General features: G+C 39.9%; 1 protein-coding gene across 15 annotated transcripts in view; it reads right to left on the bottom strand.

Moving 5' to 3' along the window:
• Positions 1-22,456, bottom strand: part of ARHGEF28 (Rho guanine nucleotide exchange factor 28) — a 124,230-nt gene that overhangs the window by 26,467 nt on the left and 75,307 nt on the right. For 12 of the 15 annotated variants that reach the window (XM_038125501.1, XM_038125500.1, XM_038125502.1 and 9 more), the window contains 19 exons: positions 21,498-21,609; positions 16,909-16,948; positions 16,256-16,379; positions 14,769-14,901; positions 14,354-14,409; positions 12,790-12,850; positions 12,102-12,249; positions 11,863-11,984; positions 11,060-11,200; positions 10,342-10,592; positions 9,304-9,426; positions 8,795-8,912; positions 7,659-7,913; positions 6,684-6,760; positions 5,845-6,023; positions 5,084-5,184; positions 4,029-4,202; positions 1,353-1,481; positions 647-732 (listed from right to left, as the gene is read on the bottom strand). In XM_038125501.1, coding sequence (XP_037981429.1) covers positions 647-732; positions 1,353-1,481; positions 4,029-4,202; positions 5,084-5,184; positions 5,845-6,023; positions 6,684-6,760; positions 7,659-7,913; positions 8,795-8,912; positions 9,304-9,426; positions 10,342-10,592; positions 11,060-11,200; positions 11,863-11,984; positions 12,102-12,249; positions 12,790-12,850; positions 14,354-14,409; positions 14,769-14,901; positions 16,256-16,379; positions 16,909-16,948; positions 21,498-21,609 — 2,430 coding nt within the window. The remainder of the gene's footprint in view (positions 1-646; positions 733-1,352; positions 1,482-4,028; positions 4,203-5,083; positions 5,185-5,844; positions 6,024-6,683; positions 6,761-7,658; positions 7,914-8,794; positions 8,913-9,303; positions 9,427-10,341; positions 10,593-11,059; positions 11,201-11,862; positions 11,985-12,101; positions 12,250-12,789; positions 12,851-14,353; positions 14,410-14,768; positions 14,902-16,255; positions 16,380-16,908; positions 16,949-21,497; positions 21,610-22,456) is intronic. The other 3 variants (XM_038125493.1, XM_038125506.1, XM_038125492.1) reach the window with 2 other exon arrangements.

The raw sequence follows: 22,456 nt of genomic DNA, 5'->3' as shown, positions 1-22,456 counted from the left end.
TTGTCTTTCCCCTTTATTCCTTTTGTGATTCTTATTCTCCACCTAAGAACTACACTATTATGGTCCACTTTATTTTCACACAGTAATTCATGTTGCTTACTCCAACACTCTGCTGCTACATAAAATTTGTCATTCCTAGTCTTGTCCAGAACTGATGTCTGATTTCACTTTTCACCCCAGATTTGCTTATCAGCTATAGGACTTTGCAAAATGGGCGCTTTCTCTTCTATTCTCCATTTTGTTTTGATTCAAATTCTGAAGCAAGCTGGTGTAAAAACATTCATCCTATCTTATGTGCTTGTTCTCAGGATGAAGTTCTTCCAATGCACAAGTGTTCCTTGCATTAGCTGAGGACTCTGTCACTGCAGGAGACTTTCATCATCCTGTGAACAGGAACAGCCCATACAAGTGGTTTGAAAACACTCCCTGTTATTACAACTCACTGATCTTAAGCCTTGCAGAAAAATCATTGTGTGCTGGTTTGTTTATAACTGCTTTTTAAAATTTTATTATTAATTGCTGTGACCTCTCTTAGACTGAATTACCTGGATCTGAGTGAAAATCCCCATAAAAATTTGAAAAGCATGTACATGCACAGTGCCCAGACCGCTGTGTGCAATGCAGGAAGAAAAACTGGTTACAATACCTTATCCTCAAGATCGGCACCTGCCATTTCCTTTCCAATACTGAGATCAATTTCTGGTGATTCTTCAATTTCTTTTCTTTCTGCATCTAACAAATAAAGCCCCAGGAAAATGCATAAGAAAGATATCAAAGCATATATTAACTATAAAAACAAAGAGCATGCTTTTTTTACCCAGCTACCCAGGACTATGAGAAAGTGATTTTTATAGTTTGTAATTACATAATGGATCCTAGGCTGGGGAAAAATAAATTTGCAAGCCATGATGGCACATGTGGCTCAACCCAGTTTTCCTACCTTACAAATTAGCATTATTTCATTTACAAAAGGTTGGAGATAAGTGTAACCATAACACTAAAAATGCTCTGTAGCAGTGTTTTTTACACAACTTCAGTCACAATTTTGTTGTGAGAAATTAATGCTACACTTTGCAGCTGAAATTATTGGAATATTAATCCCAGTTCTCAAGCCCCCTGACAATAAGAGAAATGGCCTATATTGCAATATAGACTTTGTGCAGAGCTTAACAACAATGACAAGAAACAAAGTTATGTAACAATTTACACTACCTGAGCATTTGCCCAAAGACACATTTTATTACATTATTTTCTATTGATTCTGTACTAGACCATGAAGGCTTTCTGAAAAACTAATCTGGTATCAATTATTTTAGCACTCTAAAGGTGTAAAAGCATCAAATTTTACTCACCACCCAGAACAGATTCCAGTATTTCATTGGTAGTGAATCTATGCTTCACACTTAATTCCCCAGTACTTTCCTCTGGTGATCTGTCTGTTTCACTCACTTGTGATGTTACAGCAATGTGGAGACTTTCAACTAAAGAGGAAAACATGCAGAATTACAGACACCTCTTAAATAGTTCCTTAGTGCATGAATGCACTAAGTTCCTCAATGACATAAAAATTATTTAACATGGAATAATTTAGCTTGTAAGAGACTTTCAGAGGTCACCTAGTCCTGCACTTCCCTAAAACCTGGTCAGTCTAAATTGTGTTGCTCAGAGCTTTCAACAACAAGCCTTTAACACCTCCAAAGATGGAAACTTCAAAATCTCCCTGAGCAACCTGTTCCAGTTTTTTAACACTCTCATGGCATTTCATTTTTAATTTTAGTTAATTGGAATTGCCTGTGTTTCACCACAGGACTACTGTCTCTTGTCCATGTGTTCTTTTGTTGTCATGTGCCTCTGCAAAAATTCGGATTCTCTGTATCTTCCGATTAAGCTGCTGTGGACAGCGATGAGATCCCACCAAGCCAGCTACCTCAGCTTGTCTTCAGACATCATGTTCTCCAACCCTTTAGTCATTCTGGTGCCTTTCACTGGATTTGTTCCACTGTGTCAATGTCTCTCTTGGCCAGGGAAAGCACAGCATTCGTCATGGCAGCCCAGAAAGGACTTGCCAGGGTTAAGTAGAGGAAGAATCACCTCCCTCAACTTGCTGGCAACTCTCCTCCTACTGCAGCAGCCCAGGAAGCAGTTGGCCATCTTTGCCCCAAGGGCAACTGCCCTTGGTTAATGTGCTGTCAAGTAGGACTCCAAGGTCCACTTCCACAAAGGTATTTTCTATGTCATCAGTGTCTGTACCAACATACAGGATTACATCACCTGAGATGCAGGACTTTGCATCTGTCTTTGCCAAATGTCTAAGTGTTCCTCTTACCATTTTCCCAGTCTGCAGAAGTCTCTCTAGTTCACTGAATGCTCCACCTCTCGCCAAGACCGTCATGGGCTTGCTAAGAGTGTACTCAATCCCAAGGTTAACTGCATTAATAAATATGTTGAACACTACTGGTCTCAGGATACACCCCCTAAGAGAATTCCCTAATAATATGATACCAACTGGATGTCATATGACTGACCCCTTCAGCCCAGCAGTCCAGCCTGTCTTCCACTCAGTTAAGCAGCTTACATCAATTCAGATGTAAGGACACTACAGCCAGCACAAACAGTGTTGAAGGTCTGAGAGATGTCAAGGTAACCAACATGCACCCTTCTCTCACCATAAAACCTGTCACGTTAGTCAGACACAGCCCTAATTAATCTGTGACAGTGTTCTAAATCATCTTCCTGTCTTTCAGGTTCTTGGCAGTGCCTTCCAGGAGGATTATCTCAGACATGCTGGTGAGACTGACTGTTTTTCAGTTCTCTATATATTCCTTCTTGGAGTGTGAGGCTTGCTTTCTTCAAGTCATCAGGAACCTCTCCTGATCACTGTGACTTTCAAAGTTGACAGAAAACAGCCTCACAGTGACATTGGCCAGCTTGCTGAGCAGCCTTGGATTTATCCCATCTCATCTCATGGATTTGTGTATACTTAATTTGCTTAAGCACTATGTAATTCTGTCTTTCTGTACTGTGAGAAATGCTTAATTCCCATACAGCTATTAGCTGAGGAACTTAGTATTTCCATTCTGGAAAATTATCCCCACAAATTGTCTACAATATAAACAACTGTAAGCTCACAGAGAGTGTTGTAGAGTCCCGAAATCCAAGACATCATCAACATCAACAACAGCATGAGAGAAAGTGAAAAATACAGAAGTGGGCAGAATAAGGTGTGTAATATGTATAGGCTGCCATTTCAAGTATTTTCTGTTTCATCACTGACTTACTGTGCCCCACACAAATTTAATCAATTTTATCAATAAAATGCTCTTTGACTTTACAATGATAATGAAGACCAAGCGCCACTGCTTTAAAGGTTACAATGTTGTTAGTAGCACAAGAGTTCTCAATTTAGGTGATGGCAAAATCAGGACTCAGTTTACCAGGGCTGCTTTCCACTGAGTTTAGAAGTTTAGTTGAAGATCCAGCTAGGGAAGGTATCTACAAATACCTTTCCCTTCCTTCCTTTGTAGGACAGCACTGTAGATGGTGCACCAACAGATGGCAGGCAGAAAAAACAGGGCTCCTACAGCAATTGTGGCAGGGGTTTCTTGGTAGAAATTTTATTTGCTCTGTATGTGATCATACAAGATTCTGAAGTGACATCAAAATCAGCCAAGGTAGGTGAAGGTTGGGGACCAGGTGCAATACCACACTGCATACAAGCTTCTCCCCTGTTGTGCTTCACAGAGCTGTACTGGGAGGACAGCTAAGAACCTAACACCACGCCCCTGCCTGCTTATATTTGATGCTATGCCCTAAACATATCTATTATTTTACAATCTGGCAGGAACCATCTCCTGTATATGACAAAAATAAACACAACAGATTTTTCTACGCTCTTCAGCAATTTTTGACACTGTCACTTCTTGAGACTTGACAGAACTGCAATGCAAGGCCACATGTCTGCACTTGGTTACCTTAAAATACATGCCCACATGAAGAGCCACTAATCCACTCTTCCTGTGCAAACTCACCTTCTCCGAGTGCTGCTGCCAGCAGTGAAGCAGCCTGTGGAGCTTCTCCGGAATCAGGTTTGATAAGTAGGTGAGGTTCTACATGGACATCATCAAACCCACACAGTTCTGCACAGATATGCAACTTTTCTTCTAAATAACTGCAGATTTGCTGGTCCTGGTTACTCAGTGATTCTGTCAACCAAAATTGAACAGTGCAAAATTAAAAACTGTATTATCATTTTTTATCCTACAGGGAAAGCATGCTCCCCATTCACCTTTCTAATCTTTATGCCCTGTAGAAAGTGCTAATTCAAGTTAAGCTTAAGTGGCCAGGACCCAGATTCATCCAAGTTCAACCCATAGTGTGTCCAAATGGAAGCGAACACACACCCTTGCAGAGTCTAGGCCAAAGCCCTACCCTGATGAGGTGGCTTTGGCTGCCCTCTCTGGCCCTCATTACTGCTCTTTTCTCACAACAACCTGTTAGTTCTACCTTCTGAAAAAGCACTTGACTCATGTGTGCTAGTAACTCAGGGCCTCAACCTCAGAGAAAACCTACTTTCAGCAGAGGATGTCCTTCCCTGTGGCTCTCCATAGGATAGACATTGCTGCAATTTCTCTCCTCACAGCAGTATAAAGATGTGGGAGTTAGGCGTAGGGGGCACCAAGGAAGCAGAATTTATCCTTATTAGCTATATTTGCAGATAAAAATAATAGCAGCAAAGGACAAAGTGCCATAAACAAGCATGAAGCCACACAATTTCGAAGATTCAAGGTATTTTCACAAACTCAGAACTATCTGGTCCTGATGCTAATCTGAAATTCAGTGTTTGTTTTGAAAACTTTTTTTTTTATTATTTTTTAGCTATAGAAATGTAGCAAAAACATTAAAGTGTTTGGAAAAAATATGCTTCTCTTTTACTACACTCATGTTATACCATCAGACCACCTCATCTGCCTCTGCTGTGACTCTGCCTGTTGAGCCACTTTGAACACACCAGCCAGTATGGGTGCATGACTAATTCATCCTGAATGCTGAGGATGCTCTCAGAGCAACGGGAAAGGTACCACACCTTGATATTTCTGAATTCTGTATGCCTTGGCCTCAGCAATACGTCTGTCCTCATCAGATTCACTCATTTTTACTTCTTCTTCTTCTTCTTCCTCTGGACAACTTCAAAGATAAAAGACAAAGGTGAATAAAGCAAAATCTGCACATCATATATTCATCTTAAATACAATGTTATGTTCACAATAAACAGAACACAACACCAGCACTTTTTGCAACAATCTGGAAGCATGCCATTTGTCTGCCTCTTTAAGAAGCAGTAAGTGGACATCAAGCGGAGATCCTTATTACTCTGGTAAGGCTGCACTGCGCAGCGAGAGGGGCTGGTGCACGCCTACACGTCTGCTGTCCCAAGCATAAGCTTGGGCCCATCAGAAGCAATGTTTTCCCCACCATTCTTAATGAGCTGATGCCAAGATAACAGGCATGAATTGTGATTTCCTCAAAATGGTTCTATGGACACCTGAAGGACCCTGGAAGGCAGCCAGTGCCAAAGGCAAAAGCGAGGGAAGGCTGGTACAATGGCTGGTAAGGATGTCTAATGAGGAACAGAAAGGGTCTGTTGATTCAGTGGGAAACTAGGAGGAATATGGGAAGTATGGCAGGAGTGATGAAGAGGTTTTGGCACCTTGAGCTCAAAGGAAAACCAAAATTCACAGACAGACCCAGTACAATGCAGAACAAAGAACATGCTGCCACAAATATCCAACCAACCTCCCATCTGCTTTGGACTACCAGCATGAAAACCAAACCCCTTTTCCCTACCTTTCCACTGCCTCTTGAATATGCCTCATCCAGTTGTTACGTTCTTCTTTGGAGCTGGTATGAACCTCATACATCTCAGGCCCCACAGATGAAGCACTGATCAGAAACATCCCCCTTTCTTCATTGGCTACTTCTCTTACTATGAGCTTCTGAAGGGAGATAACTGAAGGCTTCCGGTCCTGGAGGAAACAGTCAAAGAACATGCATAGTAAATTACTTTCTTATAAAACACCACACTCTAGGAAGAACTTGATTTTTCAATTCACTGGACTAACACTAGTCCTGGTATAGTCAGACTACTGAAAGTTTTGAGTAATCAGACATCCTTTTAAACTATTCTTTAAAATATGTTACACTGTTAACAAACAAATTATGCACTAGATATGTGCTAAAAAGAAAATCTCAGAGGCTCACTGATACTGAGACACAGTATTAATATAATTTATATTTATATAGTTTGGGAACTTCTTTCCATGACCTTTCATTTTTTATGTGTATTTACTATTATATTTTCAGTAACAATTGTTTTTCTGGTTTTTGTTTTATGGAACAAAAAAATTAAAATCTATATTAGACAACTGAAAGAGCCTGCATTACTTCCCACCTTCACAGCCATGTAAGGCACAACAATAAAGATATAATTCTGTTATTTTTATCCTTCTCCACAAAAAAAAATTTGTTTTTGAAAAAAAAATTAATTTTCTATATACTGACATACAATACCAGGATTTTAGAAAAAAAAAAGTTATGTGGGAATGAGCTGGATAAGGACCTAATTTTTGAGAAATATACAAATAAATGAGCAACTTATGTGTTAAAATATCTGATAATATACTCACAACAGCTGCAAAGATGTATTTTTGATCCTTTTCTTGTAAGAACAGTAGTACATCAGTTAGAAGCAGAGCTAAAGTGTCTTAAAATGAGAAATGGAAAATAATGGCTTTTAATAAAAATTAGTGCAATCAGTGTTAAATTCTTACTTTATCTTTACGAAGAGAGAAGCCACGATGAAGAAATACCTTGTAGAATCCTACAGTAAACTAAACAGGAAATACCTGAATTAGCCCATGGTCTGCATGAAGCACTTGCACATCCCTGCTTTGTATCTCCCAGGAAGGTGCACCATGCTGGAACATAGGTTCAGGGAAAGGAGAAATCCTTGCACCAATGGCAGTACAACTTCCCTCAGCCTGACAAAGACTATCTCACATAACCTTTCTTTGTCTGTGCTGTAACATACACTTATAGCACAGTATTACACTCGTGCAAGCATTTCTAGAGTAATGATCAACAGATAGCTTTATACAGTTGTACAGCAAAAACTAGTAGAGTCTTGAAAACCCCAACCCCTCATACATGATTAACACCAAAAATCAAAATCTGAGCTTGCATGTAAAAATTGTGCTCCAGCCAAATGCAGCTTCAGAATTTCTTTTCTACTACGGATGTCTCATTACCATCGAGTTGTTAATAAGCTATTTTCAATGGCAAATACTGTGAACAATAAAAATGTACAAGTGAAAACATTATATTATGAAATGAAATAGAAAAACAAAAAACTAGAAGGAGGGGATTGGAAGAAGAAATGCAGATGGTATGGTATATTAACTTGTGTTCTTATGCAGATTGCTCACAAATCATGGCAGCTTCTGGAACTGATCATCCAGAAATTAGTGGGGCATTGGCATTGCCATTACCTCAGACATTCTTATTTGCAATATAGCACAAGAAAGTATTTTCACTCTTTAACTGGTCTTTGAGTGCTAATTCCAAATAAAGAGTTAAAGGACTTTACTGCTCAGATGAAATACCTTTGAACCGACCAGTCGCTGTCTTCCAATACACTAAACCTTCATGAAGAAGTATCCTCTCTTTCCTCATCAAGTCTTGCTTCCTAAAAACATGGCCATTTTTCAACTTTGTATATGTTTTGTTTTCAGTTCTACAGAGAATTTCCAACAGCTTTTGCTTTTTTTCATACTCATTCACTTTCAAATCTACTGTAGCTATTATAGCCTTAATTAGACGAAGGGCTTTGCACAAGTCTTTATGTTCTTCTGTTCCTTCTGTATGAAACAAAAAATAAACAACATGACACTAGTCAGCATGTTCAAGAGAAGATATAATTCCTTGCTTTCTGGAAACAATCAGCATGATGCAAACCTTAAATTAATATATTTTTTAATTTAAGTTGAACCTTGCAACCATTTTGCTGGAATTATACAAAGGTATATATACCTTTCACTCACCTATTAAAAGATGACCTATACCTCAGGTTTATTCATTAGCCAAAACAACCCGTTGAATAGTTTCTGACATATTTATGAGGTGCAACCACTTAAAAAAATTAGTGGCTAATTAAATTATATAGTATATTATTTTTCTGGCTAAACTAAAGTACCCTTGGAAGCAGGATTGCAAGTACAAAGGATTTGCATTGTATATGCAACTTTCTACAATGCTCATTTACTGCCCATTTAGGGGGCAATATCTGTAAGTTAACAGTAATTGTAAAAAGTTATACTAAGCCCCAGAGGGCATTCAAACTTTGCCTCAAAAAACAGAGAGTAATTTACAAAATGTTTGCCTACCCATACTTAGAATAGCCTCCTCCAGAATTAATTCCAAAGGTACATATGTGTATCTGAGCAAGTTCACATACTTTTGTCAAGGTCTTTTCCTAAAACAAGTATGCTCTTCTGGACTTCTATGGCCTACCTAGCTGGAATATCAGAAATCTTCACAACCCACCCTTTACAAGACCTATATAGACCAGGCAGCCCTGTTCAGGTAACATCTGCCTGAACAGTAGGTATTTATGTTGCTCTGGTTGTATCTCAACAGAGCAGTGAGTTTAATCTTTTGTGATATTGTAGCTGTGCAAATTCCTTACATTAGAAGTGTGCTAGGATTTCAGACATTAAGCAATATTTTAGCTTTTATTTACCTTTTGTGTATTGCAATATCCTTTCAACCAGAACAGGGTATTTGGTGATTCGCTGGGTGACGAGCAAAATGCATTCAGGGATTCCTCGGCGTCGTGCCATCAGGTTGCTATTTCTCAGCTGCACAGATGTAAATATATACCTTAGGTAGTAAATGCATATTAAACCACCAATTGACTGATAAGAAATATGATCTAAAAGCATTAGAATAAGTTAAAACAAATGCTGGGTAATCAGAACCATCCCCAAGGAACAGTTGCTGTGCTGAGGGATGAGGCGTACTGTAACAGGAACATGTGTGTAATACACACTGGATGCCAAAGCATTCTAAAATTTGAAAGAAAACTGTGACTTATCAGCTCACTAGCTAAGGAGAAAAAACTTTTGCCATTTTTATTAGCCATTTAAAGTGAGTTACTGAATATAATTCCAACCCTAAATCTAAGTAATAGCTATGTACCTTTTTCCTGAACATTTTGTCAGTAGTGCTCATGATTCCACATTAACTTACTTTAATAAAATTCTGGAACTTCTTGTTTTGTTGCAGGTCTTTGAAGAGATTAACAGCTTCTTTCTGATGGCTACAAAACTCTCCATATATTTTCTCCATTTTAGTTGCATTTTCCTCTGAAAACTGAAGAAATTAATACGTGAATCGTGCTCAACGTTCTATCTGACAGGAAAGTGAATTTTATCTAGTGAATTTTGTACAAATAGGGAACTTTTACATTACTGGTTTATCAAGTTCTCTGAATTACACTACCCTGTCTGTAGGCCCATCACTACAGAATGAAAATATGCTAGCTGTTTTTAGGAGCAGGAAGAGGAACACAGGCTGGAAAGAGCACAAGCAACTTCCACTGTACTCTTGCCAGTAACAGCTCGAACATTATAACAGCATTTCCTTCACCTCTTTTGAAACACAACCCTCTGAGGTTCATTTGCTTTTGTCTGATCTCCACATTGCTTCTAGATAAGCTAACTTCTCAGCTCTTTATTTCAGTGGAGTGAAAAAAGACTGACAGAAGGTGAAAAGCTACACCACCCTTTCAAAAGGAACTGAGGTGTGAATGCCAAGCCATCAGTTAGCTATTCTTCAGCCACAGGAAACACCTTGCAACCACCCCTTCCCTACTGAGCAGTATCCCTGGATGTAGCTGATCTGGGATGCCAGATTACCGCAAGAAATTTATGGATAGTTTCCTTTCCATCATCAGTTCTTCACATCTCTCCTCAGCTGATAAAGTGAATCTATTACTTCCATTTTTTATGACAGCAGCCTTCTACTGCAAACATGACCAAGTTCATCATTTCCCTTGTCACTCATACCACACAGGGAGAAATCCACCCCAAGTTCACCACAGTTACCTGACAATAATGATACTTTTTCGTATTGCTATTTCATCCTGAAATAATCAGGGGAGGACAGGTTTTGAATCTTTTTGAGGCAACCATAATTGTCTTCTTTCCCTCAGAAGTTTTGAGTAAAAAAATTGTTTAAATTTGGAACTCTGAGCACTTAAAGGATTAACAGAACTGATGCTTCTACCTGCTGCACAAGGATGTCTCCAATTCTGCTGATGACAAAATTACGCTCGCTCCCTGCCGTACATGATTCCTGCCGCCTGTCCTTCATTCTGCAGAAGAATTGCCTGTGCACCTCCAGTAGCTCATCTAAGCAGGGGAATATTCTGTCCACCATGCTGTGGTCAAGCTGCAGTTCTTCCTTCATCCCTTTCCTGAATATTTCAGACATAATGAACAGGGTATGGATGTGATGTACTTCTGTTTGCATCAGCTCTGCAGTATAAAAGAAAAGAGGATAGTGTAGTAATCACCTGGATATTTTGCACACCTTATAAGACAGACTTTAGTCTACCAAATACACAGTCATAATTCCTTTTTCGGTGTGAGCCTCAAACCTAATCAATTATGTCAATAGAAAGACTGAATTTATCTGTCTCTGACACAATTCTCTCTGTATCCCACTGAACAAGCTGTGGTTGTAATAGCTTAAGCTGAGGACTGGATGAGGCTCCTTCCAAATTTCAACCATTTTGTGAACAGGCTAGGTATGTCTCTGGTAGCCACTACTATCAATTTCCTTAGTTTAGGAGACATTGCACTTTGTAATAAAAATGTTCTTTGAACCTTCTTGTAGTTTTGAGTTGAAGCATTCATTCTTCTGGCCATAAACCATGTAGGTTCCCTCTCTATTTTATACACCAAATTACATTTAAACCTACACACAGCTTTGAAATACTGACCAAATATGACATCCTGCCGCTTGACGACATCCTTTTCTTGCTTGCTACAGAACACTGGATCCACAACAAGACTCCAGGAGTCTGCCTCAAACTCTTCTGCATCTGTGCAGAGATCAGTCCACTGAGACAAATCCACATCATCTAGAAACAAAATTTACATTTCTTTAACACCACACATATAAAGAGTAAGGGAAGTCCCTTACCACATGTAGATCTATTCATATAGAGATGAACTATAGGTTCATCTTCTGCAAACCAGTGAGTGGTATGTGCACCATCCTACATAAGTGAAAGCCCTTCAGCTTTCAAATTCAGTCTCACACCTAGCTACCAAAAAATCTATTTGTATTTGCTTCATAAGGCTATGCAGCTATTTTAAGAGCACAGCTTACCAGTAGGAGTTAAGAATTTGGGCTACTGAGGAAATACAAGTGTTGCAGGTTTACAATTTGCAATGGACACTGTCAACAGAGTCAACTGAATAAATGCAAAAGAAAAGTGTATTATTACTGCTCTGTTTCTGCAAGGATGCCAGTACATTTATCCCTGTTACTTTAAAATGGTAATAGCATACTAAAATATTCCAAAAGTTATAAAATAGTTAGTTACAAGGAAGAAAGGAAAAGTTCTTTTTTAAGACTAATGTGTTTGATTCGTTCATTTTAAAGAGGTATGCAACTGTAATTATCAAAAACAAGTGCTCTTCTTTGAGAGGATGAAGTGTCTAAATCAGCTAAGGAGTTTTTCTGGTTTTTACTTTCCAATAATAGCTATAAGATGCAACATCTGTGCAATATTCTCACCTTCCATCATAAAAGCATCTATTGAAGAAAAGGTCCCTAATGCTTGTAACATCTCTTCAGACTGTGACTTGGACTTCCAGGTGCTGGTCTCAGAGTCTTGCCCAGAAAATTGTGTAGCTCTTCTAGAGCAGAAATAAAAAAAAATTAAAAAAAATTAAAACCCCAAATTTATTTCATGGTTTAAATATTTCTAGAAATCCTGAAGGATGTATTTAGTCCATTGGCAACTGCCCCCCTACCTTTCCAAACTGGCACTGGGGACACTTCTGGACAAAAGGTAGGGCTGTTGTGAGGCTTCCCTCTTTCCAGGAGACAGTCCAATAGGCACAGAGAAAGAAGGATGCACTGAGGACAGCACCATCTGTGAAATGTCTCCAGGCAGGGAATCTGTGAGGCAAAGTACAACACAACATTTTGACAAACAATGAGTTTGTCATTGTTTGACAGAGTATGTCATCAACAGCACACTTACACTGAGAAATGCTATCTGGTGTTCATATTGACCTACATCAGGCATCAAGAATGCCCATTTGCCAAGGTACATGACCACAATGCTCTCTCATGGAATATAAAAATAAGCAATGCAGAATAGCCTCAGGGTGGCTATCATTTAATAAGGAAATAATCTCAAATCATACATGCTCTATAGATGTGCAAATATTTGTGCACAAGATAAATGACATAGACACAACTGGTTACTTTTTTGTTGTTTTCACTGAAAATATAGTAAATTCACACTCATTTTAGTAGAGGACAAGTTAATTCAACAGTGATCTCTCAGAAAAAAATCCATTCATATTAGAGACACACAACCTTTCTTACAGATATTAAAACAAAAATTAAAAACAGAGAAATTAATGGGAAAGTTCATGCTGTCAGCCCCATGATTTTTAATCAAGGCCTACCTTGGAAATACTAGGTTTATACCTAACTTACTTGTTACACCAACTTGGAGCTTGTTTTTATTATGGTATTTCTCCTGGGATTTCTGAAAAAAATAATTTTTTGAAATCACATAGCTGATAATATACTTAACAGTCAATTCAGTAACTCATTCACATACACCATCAAAGGGCTACAGGAAAGTGGTCCTAAATTACGGTACTAATTCCTCCCAATAATTACTTTTATTAGTTATTGGTAGACAATAATATTCAAAGTAGAATATTATTTGTACTACAATACAAAACTATTTCCTCTAAACAGACTGAGTTAAAACATTCTACTTTCTTGATATGAGTATTGCTTGCAAAGGCTGCAAGAAAAGTGCATAGTCAGGGCTTTACACTCAAATAAGATCAAAGCAATTGTGGTAGTACACTATCTGAAGCATGGGTAGCAAAGGCAGAACCGCTCCCCCTTCCCAAGCGGACTTTTGCAAAATCTGTGCCAAACGCCTGCTGTACTTGGGCATATACTTCACTTTTGGTGGGTCAGTGAACATTTCCTTCACTGCATTCTTGCTGAGATGAGTTGGGGGCTCTTGTGTCCTCTTGCAAGTAACCCATCATCCCCAGGAACCAAAGCTGCCAATTCAGCAGTCTTAATGCCTAAAGTTTCCCAGAAATTAGTGCAAGACCATGATGTGAAAAGTATAAACAAAATTAAACCCACTTGATTTATGTACAGTTTAAGATTTATTTACACTTTAAGGCCTGTTTATGCTAAAGAATCAGTATGGAATCATGCTCTCCTTGAAAGCCACCATGATGCAAGACCCAGCTACACCAGAAAGACAAGCTCCACAAATGTGAAAAACAATCTGCATCATCAAGGCACATTTGTCTTCGGGTCTCATTTTATTTCTTGAGGGCAGTAGCCTTATACATCTTGCTTTCAAGATTATGCCTTTGTTATGGTAGCATGACCATCATGCATTCCTTCTTAACCGTTAAGGGAGTATCCATCAGCTCTAGTGCTGGTTTTGCCCTGCTCAGAAGCAGCTGAACACTGGGAGCAATTGCCTAGGCAGGCAGCTCTGGAGTCTCCTCCTCCAGAGATTTCCCAGAATGAATGAAACCAACATCTGCCCAAATTGTTACCTAGAAGTGAGCCAGCCCAAGGGTGAGGAGGTAGATGAGGTCACCTGCCAGAGTCCCTTCCATCTCTGCTTTCCAAAGCAGATTCCAAACATATGGAATCCCCCCGTAAACAAGGGTTCTTTCTCTCTGGGAGTTTGAGAAGCCTTTCTTTTCAATCTGTTCTGTAACCCTCCAGGCACACCATTTCACAGTCTGAGCTTGCAATCCTTCAAAAATATAAATACTTCTTGAAACTCATTTTTGAACCCCCTACTAAAAATTGTTATTCAAACACACAGAGCAAACAGTGTTTGCTCTGTTGCTCACATTAGCCATTGTGACACCCTTACAACCCTTCACACACAGACACACTGGGTCTGGGCAGCCTGTGTGTATTTTCTCTTTTCCTTTATTGTTTCCAGCCCCTTGGAAAGCAAGTATCCTCTAGTTAGATCAGTGTAGGAGGTTACCTTGGTGCACACAGGAGCGCACTCCTTGCAGCTTTTATGCACAATCACGCTGCAATCTGAAAGAGAAGGTATGTTTCAAAGCTTGGCACCAAACAGGGTCCCCAGTCTGCAGAAAATGTACTCTGAGGCTTCAGTTTTCCCTTTGTCAGGTTCACTAATAAAAGTGATCCTCAGGATTCTTCGAGTACAGATATAGGCTAGAAGGAAGTTTCTGCCTAATGTGCTAGGGCTAGGAGATCAGCAATTCTTCCTGAATCTGTTACCTGCTGTCCTTCCTCCCCTCTCCCTTGTCAACCTCAGCTGACTACATAAAGCAGGTACATCCAAATGATGACAAGGTTTCAAACAGCACACTGAACCAGGATGTCAGAACAGCATTCAGAGCACTGTAAATGCACAAGTAAAAGCTACTTACAAGAACACTGCAGTGACTCCTTTCCTAGGAGGGCCTTTTCACAGACCATACATGGGATAACTCCTGGGAAAGTCCCATTTGTAAAATTGTGCCTGGTTGTTTTCTCCTTGTCTTTGGTGTCTTTATTTTTTGTCTTCATCCCCAAAAACAGAGGCAGGAAAATAAATAAATAAACAAACAAATAAATAAATAAATAAATTAAAGATAATTAAATAAATGAAATTTATTCAATCTTAAAAATAATAAAATACTCCGTTATAAAAACAAATGATTCTAGAATATTTAATCCCCGTCCTGGAAGACTTGCAACAGCATGCTGTACTCTTACACCCAGTATTGCTGAAGCCCTAAAATCACATAGGCATTGTTTTTACTGGCAGCTAGGCCTGGAAACATTATCAAGGAAGACTGGCAGAAATACATATAGAAATCTAGAAAAAGAGGGGGGAGAGGAAACAAAATTTTAGAAGTGTTGTTCATTCACTGTACACACTGTATATATCCTCTACACGTATATAGCTCATACCTCTGCAGATAGAGGTGCAGTTATGCAAATTTAGAAAAGTTATCTTTAGATCTTATCTTTAGATATTAGAAACAACCTGTTTTTAATGAGTGGTAAAAAAATTTAATAAATTCTCCCTATTTTTCCAGTAATTTTGTTGGCATAACTACACATATAGCTTATACTTATAGTTACTGACTGTTATACTTTAGGAGAACACACAGACACAAGCTGCACGACCAGACATACATGTTCATATGTTCATGGTCAGTTCTGACACTCCTGAAGGTACTGCCTCAGACAAACACCTTCACATCCGTGTACGTTAAGATGTCCTGGGGCAGAGGAGGGCATACTAGGGAGCTTGCAAAACCGTCAAAAGGCCTCGAGGATACAGCCTGTAGGCCAAGCTGTCTTTCAAGCTGCTAACTGATGTCATTAATGTAAAATTAAGATGTCAAAGAATTAAACTACAATGTTGTAATCTACCTTCCATAGCAGGCCTGTTTGACTGTGCAGGCCTCAATTCTCAAACTCTTTAACACTATGCATTGTTTACTTATGCAAGAATTCCCATTAACTTCAAATAAGGCAAATGCAATTAATTACACCCAAATGTAGAAGCTTACATACTCAATTACATTTTCAGAGCAATTCCAAGAACAGGTCCATATCTCCTAATTTTATTTACCAAAGAAAATATTTCTTAAATGTGATTCATACATTTAAATATTGCCTAAATCACCAAACAGAATTACAAATGACATCAAAGGAAAGCTGGTTTTTAATACAAAGGCCGTTTCAGGGTAACCTGCATGTGTTTTAAATTTAAAAAAAGAAAAGTGAAAAGAGTCTTCCTAGGACTTTTGTGGTTTTGTAATATACAATTTCTCTTTACATGAAAAATTAGCTTCCATCTATAATTGATTTAATTACAGTGACATAATCATACATAACAAAATGGACATAAATCCCAAATTACCTTGCCTTTATTCCGTGTGCTGGTCATCCTGTTCATCAGAAAGCTGAAAGTCCGACTCACTTTATATTTTTCAGACTCATTTTTTGAGGGTACAACATATTTATTCCATCCCTCTTCCTGAATCCTAAAACAGAGACCAGTGAAAAAATGTTCCTTATTCCAGTGGCAACACTCCTTTAATTAACATATAGCAGAATCTGGACAGCGCTTGTTTCACCTAACATTTACAATTACATGCTTTGTTGTGGGTTTAACATATTATGAAAAAGATTGCTATCCCTATACAAAAAGAAGTAACACATGCCAATAAGCACTCTGTACATACAATGTGTATCAAGCTTGCCTACATTACAGTTGGTATCAAAAGCTCCCCAGCTTTTACTGCAGTGGTTTGGACATTCCTACAGTGGACAGGAGCCGCAGCAGCAGGCAGGAGCCCATCCATACTTAGCAAGTCCCAGTAAATCCCTGCTGCAGGATGTGTGTGGTGAGAGCTGTGTTGAGCTTGGCACAGGGTTTAGACAGGAGTTCACAGACGCCAGGGGCCTCTCCCCAACTGCTCAAAGCCCACGTGGAAGGTCTCTTCCCCACACGGCTCCCTAGATGGCATTCTTGCACAGACCCGCTCCCGCCTCAGTGACACACACCCGTACCTTTGCTCCCGGGACTGCTCGGGCAGGCTGTACACTCGCTCTGCAAGACATAAACAGCCACAGGGCACTCAGACTGCAAGGTCATCAGGTTTATTTTAAACTCACGACCTCCACCAAGCCATAAGCTTACCATTCAGGGTTTGCAATGTCATTTGAAAATTAGGAAGGCAAAAACATACACACATTAGAAACAGCTTTTTCTAGGTTAAGACCACTTGCTACTAAGCTTTTAGTTGACAAGTTCTGACAGAACTGAGAAGGCTATCACTGAATGCAAACTGTCTGTTTTTAAGAACAGCAAAAATTATTTATTTTGTTTTTCCTAACAACATAGACTTGAATGACTCTCCCTTCATTTTGCTTTTTATATAATTTGCTAAAAAATATCTTAATGACATTCTTCTAACATTTGCAGTTACACATCTTATGCATCTTTATGCATCTTCATAAAAAAATTACACATCTTTATTAAAAAACGTTACACATCTTTAATAAAAAAAAAATTAAATCCTTCCACACAAAGAGGAATACTGCTCCTCTAAGTACTGCCTAGGATGCTTAATGTGCTACAAATTTGTATCTTCTACGATCCTATGAACAAATGACCCAAGGAGATACTTTTCACAAGCTCTCTAAGAAGCAAAATAAAAGATAAACAACTCCGTTGGGTTGTTTTGGAAGAAAATAAACCCAAAACTGTGGAGAACACTACCATTTTCAAATTAAAAGCCACTTCCCTTTTGCAGACATTTTTAGCAAAGCTACCACAGGTATGGTTCAGTAAGATAAGTGCTTGCCTAAGTCAAAGCACCAGACTATGCTTTCTTTGATGTTAGATACAGGCTTAAACACCCTTTGCTGAATCCACATCTCTTCAGACACATGTAGACATCAGGTTAGCAAGAGCTAGAATATTTACCAAAGAGGCAGCAAAACAAAAAGGGCATTTCAGTTAGTTGTCAGGCACAACCTGTGCCACAGGACGCTTCTTGGTAAGAAACCAACGCCATGTATCCATGGGAGATGAAGACAGCTTCATACAAAACAGCACCATGGAGCTTAGACACTGACTTAGAGAGTGTAAGGTCCTGGAGGAGGAATGAACCACTGCCCATGAGCACACCATCCACAGAGCAGGCACAAATCTTTTACTGTTAGAGCCTGGTAATACCCTCTCAAATAAAGACAGGTAATATGTTTTAAACCTGAGCATATTTTAAAGTTTCCCCAAGAAAGGGATGGTGTTTTGCCTCTTTTTTTCTCATATTTTGTGTGGAAAAAAACCATTCTGTTGTCATTCTGAATTCATCAGCTTTGGCTTAGATTTTTTTGCAATGTGCAACGGCAGCTGCACCTCCTTCCTGCATAGCTAAACCAAGCAAGATGTCCAAAGTATTGGCAGCTAGGCAGAGATGAAGGGGAAGTCTTCCATGTGGAGACTCCTGCACAGGCCCAGACATAATCCCGCTACAGTCCACAGAGATCAGGATGAACTATCTGAGCCAGCTTTTTGGACCAAGCTCCTAGGCTAGTTCCATATCTAGATAAAACTGCTCAAAGCGAGCACAGGTGTGCCTGCCTCACACAATAATCACCACTGTCAGCTGCCAAACACTGTGTTCAATGCTCCCATCCTTGCTAAATGCTGGCAAAAAGAGGCATAATGCAGGAGGTGCTGGTGGAAGGAAGTGCCAGCAGGAAACTCAGCAGACCACCAGCCTCCCTCCCAGCATTACACTGTATCTGTGGTGCAGGTGTAGAACATCCTGCTTCTAAAGTCTGGACAAGAATGGGTTTCTACCTTCTGAAGACATGTAAAGGTCCAACAATGACTGTCCCAGTAGGAAGGGGAGAAAGAATGAAAAGGAAACAGACCTAAGCCCATAAGAAGTCCAGGCAAGTAATGGTGTCTGGGTGAAACTTTAAGGGGCTGTGACACCAACAAAGTCCCTTAGCTGTGATGTTAAAGGAATTCTGTTTTAACTTTAAGCATCACACAGGGCTTTACTATTCTGCTAGTTTTAATTCTGTGACTTCTAATACTTCTAGCTTTTTCTTCTGCCTTGTTTTTTTCAAAGACTTCTCACCTAAAGTGTTGAATATAAATGCTTATAAATACTTTAGGAGATGGAGGAAAATAAACACTGCAGCTGCATGCTGCAGGCTACAATACTTACTCCTCCTTATAAGGGGACATGAAATCATACAGTGAATTTGAGTAACATCAAAGAAGTTATTTGCTGCACTGTTTAATTCAGTTTCTTAGGAAAAAAAGAAGCCTGCAGACATTGTATCTCTCACCCCACAACAGTTTTTGAAGTCATTAAATGCTTTCAAAGTTAATGATAACATTTTCACACTTTTTGTATGTTTTATTCACATTGAATGTGAAAGAATCAGAGTGGTTAGGGTAGGAAAGTATCTCAATGATCATTGGAGTACTGAAAGAGCTGGCAGAAGAGCTTGCCAAGCCACCCTGCATCACTTATCATCAGCTCTAGTTAACCAGGGACACCCCATATAACTGGAGATTTGCAAGTGTGGTACCCACCTGCAAGAAGGGTCAGAAGGAGGATCTGGGGAATTACAGCCTGTCAGCCTGACCTTGGTAACCTCAATGCCAGGGAAGGTTATGGAAGAGAGTATCTTGAGTGTGATGACTGGCACATACACAACAACCAGGTCATCAGGCCCAGCCATCATCTCCTGAAGAAGCTGGCAGTTCATGGCTTGGACAGGTGCACTCCACTGGATAAAAAATACTGTCAGCTGTCAGAATGGCTGGGCCCAGAGAGTGGTGGTGAATGGTGTTATATCCAGTTTTGAGTCTGTCAGCAACACTGCTCCTTAGGCGGCAGCATTGAGACCAGTCGTGTTCAGTGTCTTTAACGCTGATCTGGGTGAGGACATCGAGTGCACCCTCAGTAAGTTCAGAGAGGACACCAGGCTGGGTGGGAGCACTGATCAGCTGGAGGGCAGGAAGGCTCTGCAGAGGGATCTGGACAGGCTGGGTTATGGGCTGAGGCCAGTGGTGTGAGGTTCAACAAGGCCCAGTGCTGGGTCCTGCCCTTGGGTCACAACAAGCCCAGGCAGTGCCACAGGCTGGGGCAGAGTGGCTGCAAAGCTGCCCACAGGAAAAGGACCTGGGGGTGCTGCTGACAGCAGCTGAACATGAGCCAGGGTGTGCCCAGGTGGCCAAGAAGGCCAATGGCATCCTGGCCTGGATCAGCAATAGTGTGGCCAGCAGGACCAGAGCAGGGATTGTTCCTCTGTACTCAGCATAGGTGAGGCCACACCTCAAATCCTGTATTGAATTTTAGGCCACTCACTCCAAGGACATTGAAGTGCTAGAGCATGTCCAGAGAAGGGCAACAGAGCTGGTGAAGAGTCTAGAGAGTAAGTCCTATGAGGAGCAGCTGAGGGAGCTGGGGTTATTTAGCCTGGAGAAAAGGAGGCTCAGGGGTGACCTTATCACTCTCTACAACTGCCTGAAAGGAGTGTGCAGCCAGGTGGGGGTTGGCCTGCTCTCCAAGTCAGCAGGTAACAGCACAAGAGAAAACAGCCTCAAACTGCTCCAAGGAAGGTTCAGGTTGGACATCAGGAAGAATTTAATTATTGAATGGGTAGATCTTGGAGTCATTTCCAACCTTAATTACATTATTCTATCTACTTCGACCCCTCTGCACAGGCATCACTAGACGAGGTTGCTCAAAGCCCCATTCAGCCTGGCTTTGAACACTTCCAATGATACAGGATCCAAAACTTCTCCAGGTGTCCAATCCATTTTGTTCACTGTGGCTCACATTCCTGTCTCTTGCCCTGGACTAGTGAAAAACTGAAGGTATATTGGAGTGAGAAACAAGCTGGAAGTATGGCAATGGACAGGCTTACCAAGACAGAGGTTAAATGAAACGCAGGTGTTTTTTAAGTGATGTGAGCTGTATGAAAAGCACAGTATGTATTTCACACTTTGCATGGTTTTTAAATATAACCCATATCCTCACTGAGAAAAGTGTGTGTTGTCTTCTGAATATGAAACTATGTGTCTGGAAATAAAGCATGTCAGAAACAAGTCATAAAAAATTACAAGCTTCTTTCAGAGACATCTCTGACTCCACTTGATGAAGTGGGTGGGTTTTGCTTCCCAGCCTGTAGAGATACCACAGCCCACCTGTGTTTCAGAGATTGCTTAGAATCTGTGGGAAGCTAAAACCATCTGTCCTCTTTGATGTCTCTTCTGTGTCATTCTGAGCTTCCTCCTGGTCTCTGTCAGACACTTAGCAGGAGGCTAGGGTAAGGATCTTCCAATAAGAGGATTACTGCCCTTGTCTGCATTCGTTTTTGTGGCTATTGCTCTCTCCGTTTGTATGCCCTGTCAAGGGCAGTCACTGTATCATGGGCATGATGGGAGCAATGACAGGACTGTAGATGGGAGAAAACTGAGGGATGATGGTAGGGCTGACATTTAGTACCTACTACTGGCCCTGAAGGCTACCAAACATACACACTGGTGAGCTCTGTAAAGTAACATCATCAGCACTGGGCCTGAAGCAGGCAGGTATTGAATAATGCAAAGCCAGAGAACTGACCTCCATTTGAGTCCCCAACTGCAAAATCGCGAGGAATGCGAGGTCTTCCTACCAAACCTTTGGATGAGGAGTAGGAATAGGAGCGTGACCGAATCCCAAACACCGTGTATTCCTATGAGAAATTGCAGCAAGTGAAATCTTGTGTCATTTTGAAATGCATCAGCAATAGAAACAAAATAAATCAACTGACCACTTGCATAAATTTTCTTGGCTTCAAGTTGAATTTTTGATAACTTCATGTGAATTCTTAGGAAGTCTGTCATACTTCCACCATGATAAATTTTTGTGTGCTACAGGAAATAAGTTGTGGGTGCAAGTTAGACTAAGAGGATAAAAGAAAGCTTATATTCTTCTCCAATTTGGTAACAGGCAACATTCACACAGTATTGTTGGCCATTATTTCTGATGACCAAACTATCTTCTTTTACCAAGGAAGGCATTAATCTTAGTACTTTAATACTTGAAGAACATTTCATGGAGACTTTGGCCACGCCTTAGTAATTATTGATGTCAGAGTTTCCAAAGAAAGGACCTAACCTCTTTTTCTTTTCTCTATGTAGTTTTTTGCTTTTTTTATCATTATTATATCTGAAAACATTTTCCAGTTACCAAATATCTCACCAATAAGACCTGAAAGGATACCCCCTAATTTTTGATACATCATTTACACTTAAATAGACTATTCCTAAAACTCCTGTAAAGTGCTTGTTTTTAAAGTAGCCCTACCATAATTAATGTTTTTGCTGAACTCTTTTTCTCCCTTCATGAAATCATTTGCTGAAGGTCAGATAAAGTTCTACAGTGGCAACAAGTGCATCTAAAAAATAATAAAGAATCTCTGCAAACAAGAAATAACTCTACGTATGTGTCTCATAGATCTCAGAAATGGCACCATGGTCTAATGAAAATTAATGTAGACAGGACACTTCAGAAAACCATAACAAAGAGATTTACATCAG

The sequence above is a fragment of the Motacilla alba genome, chromosome Z (genome assembly GCF_015832195.1).
Source record: "Motacilla alba alba isolate MOTALB_02 chromosome Z, Motacilla_alba_V1.0_pri, whole genome shotgun sequence".
Classification (NCBI taxonomy): Eukaryota; Metazoa; Chordata; class Aves; order Passeriformes; family Motacillidae; genus Motacilla; species Motacilla alba.
This window is presented reverse-complemented; position numbering and strand designations above follow the sequence as displayed.